The sequence below is a fragment of the Ailuropoda melanoleuca genome, chromosome 5 (genome assembly GCF_002007445.2).
Source record: "Ailuropoda melanoleuca isolate Jingjing chromosome 5, ASM200744v2, whole genome shotgun sequence".
Taxonomy (NCBI): Eukaryota; Metazoa; Chordata; class Mammalia; order Carnivora; family Ursidae; genus Ailuropoda; species Ailuropoda melanoleuca.
In genome coordinates, this window is record NC_048222.1 from 32,027,609 (window position 1) to 32,034,761 (window position 7,153).

The 7,153-nt window shown below is 47.6% G+C and overlaps 1 protein-coding gene across 1 annotated transcript in view; it reads left to right on the forward strand.

Moving 5' to 3' along the window:
- The window catches only part of TBC1D22B (TBC1 domain family member 22B), a 70,151-nt gene that overhangs the window by 58,001 nt on the left and 4,997 nt on the right, over nt 1-7,153 (forward strand). The window contains exon 12 of the mRNA XM_034661688.1: nt 948-1,174. Coding sequence (XP_034517579.1) covers nt 948-1,174 — 227 coding nt within the window. The remainder of the gene's footprint in view (nt 1-947; nt 1,175-7,153) is intronic.

Below are 7,153 nucleotides of genomic sequence, written 5' to 3' on the forward strand. Positions count from 1 at the left end.
TGCGCTTGCCCCTGGCCTGCACTTTGCTGGGTGCTGTCTCCCTGGAGGTGAGGTAGGGAGAGGACGTTGCAGCTGCGGCCAGCCGGGCAGAGACCCGCCGTGGAAGAGTTTTCCTGGCAGAGGAGCGGCCAGAGCCGAGGCCCTGCAGAGGTCAGAGGTTGAGGTGTTGGAGGGGGGAAGAGGCAGCGCGGGGAGGCGGTGGGGCTGGAGTGTCACAGGGGCAGAGGACAGGGCTGCAAGACCTGATTCTGGAGAAGCCCGTGAGGAGACCGTGCTTGACCCGAAATCGGGGGGAAACTTGGACCCCCTTTCCTCACTGTATGCACAGCCCCAGCCCTGAAGCCTGGCCCCGGAACATCTGGGCATTCGCTCACACTGCCAGCTCTTCGTGGAGATGGGATGAGGACCGGCGCCTTGGTCCCACCTCTAAAGGCCAGCAGAGAGGCCTAGGGAGTTGCAGGGGGACATATGCTCCACGGTTCAGTGACAGAAGCATAGCAGTGAGAGTAGGCTTTCCTGCCCCTTTGCCAAGGCTGAACCTGGAACGTTAAACGAGCCTGGAGAGCCATAGAATTTGGTCACCGAAAAACACGTTTTTATGTCTGGCGAAGTACACCGTCAGGGGCGGGCAGGTTACAGGCGTCAGGCCAGAGGGGAGGCTTCCCAGAGCAGGTTGACCTGTCAAAGCGGGAAGGACAGCAGGTGGTCGAGGGGGCTCTGTGAGTACCAAGCGTGTGGCAGTCCCTCTGTCGGTCAGCACACCACCTCATCCTGACACCAGAACAGAAGGGGCTGCTGGAAGGGAGAAGGGCAGCACCTCCGAAAATCAGAAATTCAGTGTGCATCTAGAAGAACATGAGTTACGCTGAATTGTGGGTACTTGGGGAGGAAAGTGTGTGCAGCACACTTGTGTGGGCCGGCGGCATGGTGGGGGCAGCTTCCCGGAGAACTGGACACCGGTCCCCTCCTTGTCTGTGAGCACTCTGGGGGACACCTGGTGACTGTGGACGAAGAGGACAAGCAGGTTCCCAGTAGCAGTGGTGTGCACAGAGCCTTTGATCCCATTTGCTCCATCAGTGTCCCCGAGCTGCCACAGCCCCTAGAAGAATGGAATGTTGTAGAGCAAGTCCAGGTTCAGGTGAACCACCCTGAGAACATGGCGGCCGTGGCCTTCGTACCCATGCTCCCGCACCACAGCACGGCCACCCGTAATCAGCCTGGGTGATCCCTACCCCAGCATTTTGAGAAGGGCATGCACGTGACACCGGGGATCCCCGCCTTGGAGCGTGCAGCGTACAGGCAGTAAGGTCGGAACTGGGTGGCGGCGACCCTGGAGAGCACCCGTCTGCTAGGGGTTGTACACCAGTGACCTCTGGCCTGCTCCTGAGCCCGGCTTCCGGCCCCAGCCCCACCCAGGGCGGGCTCATGGCCTCGGTTTCTGGAATCCCTGATAATGATAAGCCAACATTTTGTATTTTATAATAAACCTTTAATTTGTATTAGAAAGAAAGAAAATGTGTACTGAGTAAAGTAACCCACAGGAAGCCTGAAAATGGTTCCACCGTAATTAATGCATCTAGGAAAAGCACGTGTGCCGAGTATTTATGCAGGCACCTGAGTAAATAAATGCCTGCTCACCCACCCCACAGTCTACAAAGTCATCTCAGGAAAAACAGCATCTCTGAGCGGCCACACGAGCATGGGACGGCACAAGCTGTTAGGCAGGTGCCAACAAGGCTCCGAACCGATTTTGAGAAGCACTGTGCGGGGGACTCCACGGACTAATAATCAGAATTCCTTTACACAAAAAGGGAAGCAACAAGGGAGTCAGTGGGGCCAGCTGATGGCTCTAAAGCAAAGTGGCAGCCGGTCTGAGAAGCTTTGCTTTTATCCTGCAGAAGACAACCTTGGAGACATTCCTGTTCCCAAAGTGTCTTTTGTGGGAGGCAGGGCAGAGTTGTTCAGTGGGACGGGTGTCCCAGGCTGAGAGAACTAACTGTAAGGAAATCCCCTCAGCCTGACGACATCCACCCACCACTTCTGTAGGAACTCAAGGATAGGATTTCGGAATATTGTCCAACGCAGGCCCCATCTTTACAGACATCGAGCAAATTGTTGGTTTGACTCCTGCCCAGAAGAAGAGTTCAGAGGGAACCCTGGGAACTAAAGATCTTTCGCCCAAAGCAACCTGGCGTGAGAGGGGGCGTGGTCGCTAGACATAAAACAAGCCATTGAGGGGGACTCAGCATGGCCTTCTCTGATGGGAAACTTGCTAAACGCACTTAGGGAGAAAACCAATGAATAAGTTCAACTCTCAAAAAGTTTACATTCAAGGATGTGTTTTTGCAAGATTATATTGTAACCAGGGGAATTGTTTTGTACCTCGCTGATTCTCAAAACGGGGGATTTGTTTTAAAGTACTACTTACTTGACTGAGAAAATATTTTCACATGCCTGAATATGCTTTACATTTGCAAAGGATGTTCTTTTTTTTTTTTTTTTAAGATTTTATTTATTTATTCTACAGAGATAGAGACAGCCAGCCAGAGAGGGAACACAAGCAGGGGGAGTGGGAGAGGAAGAAGGAGGCTCCCAGCGGAGGAGCCTGATGCGGGGTCGATCCCAGAATGCCGGGATCACGCCCTGAGCCGAAGGCAGACGCTTAACCGCTGTGCCACCCAGGCGCCCCATACAAAGGATGTTCTAATATAGCTAAGTGATTCTACTCACAATATTTATTAGTGTATATTTTACATGGTCTTTAAGTTCTTCTGCTGTTAATCATTACACGTCCTGTCTTTGGTTGTGCTTGGTTCTTAACATTGAGTAAAATCAAGCAACTCTTCCACATTTCCTTCAAACGGCCTCTGCTAGGACTTCCTTTCTTTTTGTCCTGCCATGTTATGCCCCACTTCTCTTCTTACTCCGGGGCAAGCAGCATATACTGTAGCGGTTATGAGCACAAGCTCTAGAGCCAGAGTGCCTGGGTTCAGATTCCAGCCCAGCACTACCCTGTGGCCCTGGGCAAATTCCTTAATCTCTGTGCCTCGATTTGCTCATCTGTAAAATGGAGATGATAATATGCATCTCAGAGAGTTGACGTGAAGATTAAAAGAGTTAATAAAGGGGCATCTGGGTGGCGCAGTCGTTGGGCGTCTGCCTTCAGCCCAGGGCGTGATCCCGGCATTATGGGATCGAGCCCCACATCAGGCTCCTCCGCGATGAGCCTGCTTCTTCCTCTCCCACTCCCCCTGCTTGTGTTCCCTCTCTCGCTGGCTGTCTCTATCTCTGTCAAATAAATACATAAAATCTTAAAAAAAAAAAAAAAAGAGTTAATAGAGAGCACATGTAAAGCACTGAGAGCCCCGTCTGGTACATAGTAAGTACTCGGTAAATGATAGCTGTCACTGTAATGATTATTATCCTTGATGTTCTCCCTCTTCAGTTCCTCCATCTATTGGAGATTCTTTTTTTTTTTTTTAAGATTTTATTTATTTATTTATTTATTTATTTGACAGAGAGAGACAGCCAGTGAGAGAGGGAACACAAGCAGGGGGAGTGGGAGAGGAAGAAGCAGGCTCCTAGCGGAGCAGGGAGTCCGATCCTGGGCTCGATCCCAGGACCCTGGGATCAGGCCCTGAGCCAAAGGCAGACGATTAACGACTGAGCCACCCAGGCGCCCCTATTGGAGACTCTTTAATGGGTTTCTCCTGTACCTTTTCCTTACAGGGTTTCTTTGGTTATAGCGTCTCTCCCTTCTCCTTTGGCCCCCTTACCTAATTATTGTCTCCCCCACCTCCCATGGCTCCAATTCCTTTTCCTTTAGGATCTACGGATTCTCAGCCAGTACCTAGGTCAGGCTCTTTTCTGCTATTTTAGCCATTTCCAGCTTTTCTTTGGTCCTTTCTCATTAATTTGGAGCTGCTCTCTGCTGCTTGCCCCATAAGCTGTCGTGTCATAGCTATAGTGTTTCATTCAACTGCATATGCCTAGTGTTCCCATGAGCTGGCTCTGTAGCAAATCTTCAGTTGTTCCCTGCCCCAACAGTATCTCTTCTCTATCCCGATATAAAAACACCTGACTTGTGATTAACACCTTCTTCCCACGGCCTTTGGGTTTCTACTTCTTTTCTACTATCCCAAATTTATCGATGCCTTGGGCAGGGTTTCCCATTGATGCAGCCCTATGATAAAGGATGCCGTTCCTAGAAATAGCCACTAGGTGGCAGAGTGCTTCCTCATGCCGGGCCTCATTGCTTGGGGGCGGCACACAGGGGTGTTACCTTGGCCAGGGGTAGAATTATTTCAAGGCTTCTGGGAGGTTTCTAGCAAGGTTACAGGAATTGGCAATTATAGATAGATGCTATCCCAGCAAAGGATATCCTCCTCTAGAGAGATCACTCCTTTGTTATCAACTGAGCAAGCATATGCATTCATTATAGAAAATTTAGAAATATCAATAAGCAAAAAGAAAAAATCAAGTGCCTAAAATCTTACCACACAAATCTTACCACATATTTCCTTCCAGACATTTCGCCATGCAAATCTATACAAATAAATACGTGTTCTGTGTATATAACCATTAATGCAACCATTTTATATACTCTGTTTTGTAATCTCGTTTAACTACTTTACAAAATAAGGTGGATGTTCTCTCATGTCAAAAACTGTAAATCTACATTTCCCCCATTTTTTTACATTTTACACATTACATGAGTACATGCCTGTACAAAATTGTGAAAACATTAAAATAATGAATTGGCTACAGGATATTTTATTTTATAGAGGCACCTGGGTGGCTAAATCAGTTGGGTGTCTGACTCTTGATTTCAGCTCAGGTCATGATCTCAGGGTCACACCAGGCTCCGCACTCAGAGTGGAATCTGCTTGAGATTCTGTCTCTCTTCCTCTGCCCCTCCCCATCTCGCTCTCTCTCCCTCTCTCTAAAATAAATAAATCTCTTTAAAAAGGGTGTTTTAGGGGCACCTGGGTGGCTCAGTCGTTAAGCGTCTGCCTTCGGCCCTGCTTTGCTGGGAGCCTGCTTCTTCCTTTCCCACTCCCCCTGCTTGTGTTCCCTCTCTCTTTGGCTGTGTCTCTCTCTGTCAAATAAATAAATAAAATCTTAAAAAATAATAATAAGGGTATTTTATTTTATAGATATATCTTAATTTATTTAATGAAAGGTCAGTGTCTGCGTAACATCTAGGGGTTGCCTTCCTTGGGATCTCACTGTTAGGCCGGCATCCCAAATATGCTTTTATTCCTTTAAGAGCTTTTCAATCCCTGTAGTGGTAACTCCACACCTGGTTGCCTACTGGAATCTTTGAAGAAGTGTGGTTGCCAGGTCCCACCCAGGTTTTTAGAATCCAAAACTCCAGGGATGAGGTTTGGGGCCAAGTATTTCTAAGAGTTCCTATAGTCGATTCAGCTTTTGCAGCCTCGTTGGACAAGGTAGGACCAACACTTGAAACCAACACTTAAGGATTTCTCTGAGACTCCCAAGTTCCCAGAATTTTCTTGCTTATGTTCTGGATAAGGCTAAGCACGTACCATTCCTTCAGCTCCCCTCCGTGGAAGGCAAGAGTTGGTTCTGAGTCAATGAAGTATGTCCTCAGGAAATAGCATAGCAATTTGACCTCACCCAGCAAGTTGATTGAAAATGGGACTGAAATTCTATGACAAAAGCAATTTGTATCACAAAAAAAAAAAAAAAGAGGAAGAAACAGAAAAATGTTTTCCAGTGAATAAAGTGAGTTAAAAATGTAATATTACTGTTAATATGGATACTTGGGTGTTAAACTTACCTCTGAACGGAAGTGTAAGAATTTTTTTAAAAATTTATTTATTTGAGGGGCCCCGGGGTGGCTCAGTCATTAAGCGTCTGCCTTCGGCTCGGGCGTGATCCTGGGATAGAGCCCAGCATCAGGCTCCCTGCTCTGCTATGAGCCTGCTTCTTCCTCTCCCACTCCCCCTGCCTGTGTTCCCTCTCTCACTGGCTCTCTCTCTCTCTGTCAAATAAATAAATCAAATCTTTAAAAAATTTTTTATTTATTTGACAGAGCGAGAGAGCGCGCACAAGCAGGGGGAGCAGGAGAGGGAGAAGCAGGCTCCCCGCTGAGCAGGGAGCCTGATGTGGGGCTCCATCCCAGGACCCTGAGATCATGACCTGAGCCAAAGGCAGACGCCCAACCAATTGAGTCACCCAGGCGCCCTGGAAGTATACGAATTCTTGTTGTCCATGGTGTGAATCAAGAGAAGGGCAAGCTGCAGGAGCAAGGGACTTTAACTTAGGGTCTACATTTAGAAGTCAGGAGATCCCTAGAAATGAATGGAAACATAATTTCAGCTTTATTTTCAATAACCCCAAACTCAAAAGTTAGGATTTCCTACAATAGTGAATGTAGCCAAGAAAGCACAGTAATATTTGTGGTACCTTCTTTTGTCGCTTATTACTGGAATTTTCATATCCTGTGAAGTTGTTACAGATATCTCAAAACATTGTGTTCGTTACTACTTTCAGATAGTGGTAGTTATTTAATCTGCCATTAGATCTTGTTCTAGAAGCTATTGAGCACATGCGTGGCGGTATTATAAATCTGTTTAAAAATATTTTGATGACTGTTTCAATTTAACTGGTCTCCTTTGTGATACTGTGTATTTTATGTATTTAAAACCATCATTCTGAGAAGGGATCCATAGGCTTCTCCAGGGAGCCAAAGAGTGTGAGGGACAGAAAAGGTGAGGACCTCTGCCAGTATTAGGATAAAAGTTGACTCTCTGGGGAGGATGCTGGCAAAAAGATACAGTACCTTTTCCTGTTCCAGTGGGGATGGGGACACTTGGGGGAAGGGACAGGAAGCAGGAGGGAAGAATCAGAGGGGCCAGAGGCCAGGATTCATGGGGGAGGGTGTTGTGCTCCAAGGGTAACATTTTTTTTTAAGCTGAGATTAAAAACAAAAACAAAAAGACAAGGTAGACACAGAACAGAGGCCAAGACAACCCACGGAGAATTGTTAACCACGAGAAAAGCACACTCCAGGGTTGTTTAGATCGGCTAACAGGGCTTTTAAAAACAAAGTTAAGGGGCGCCTGGGTGGCACAGCGGTTAAGCGTCTGCCTTCGGCTCAGGGCGTGATCCCGGCGTTATGGGATCG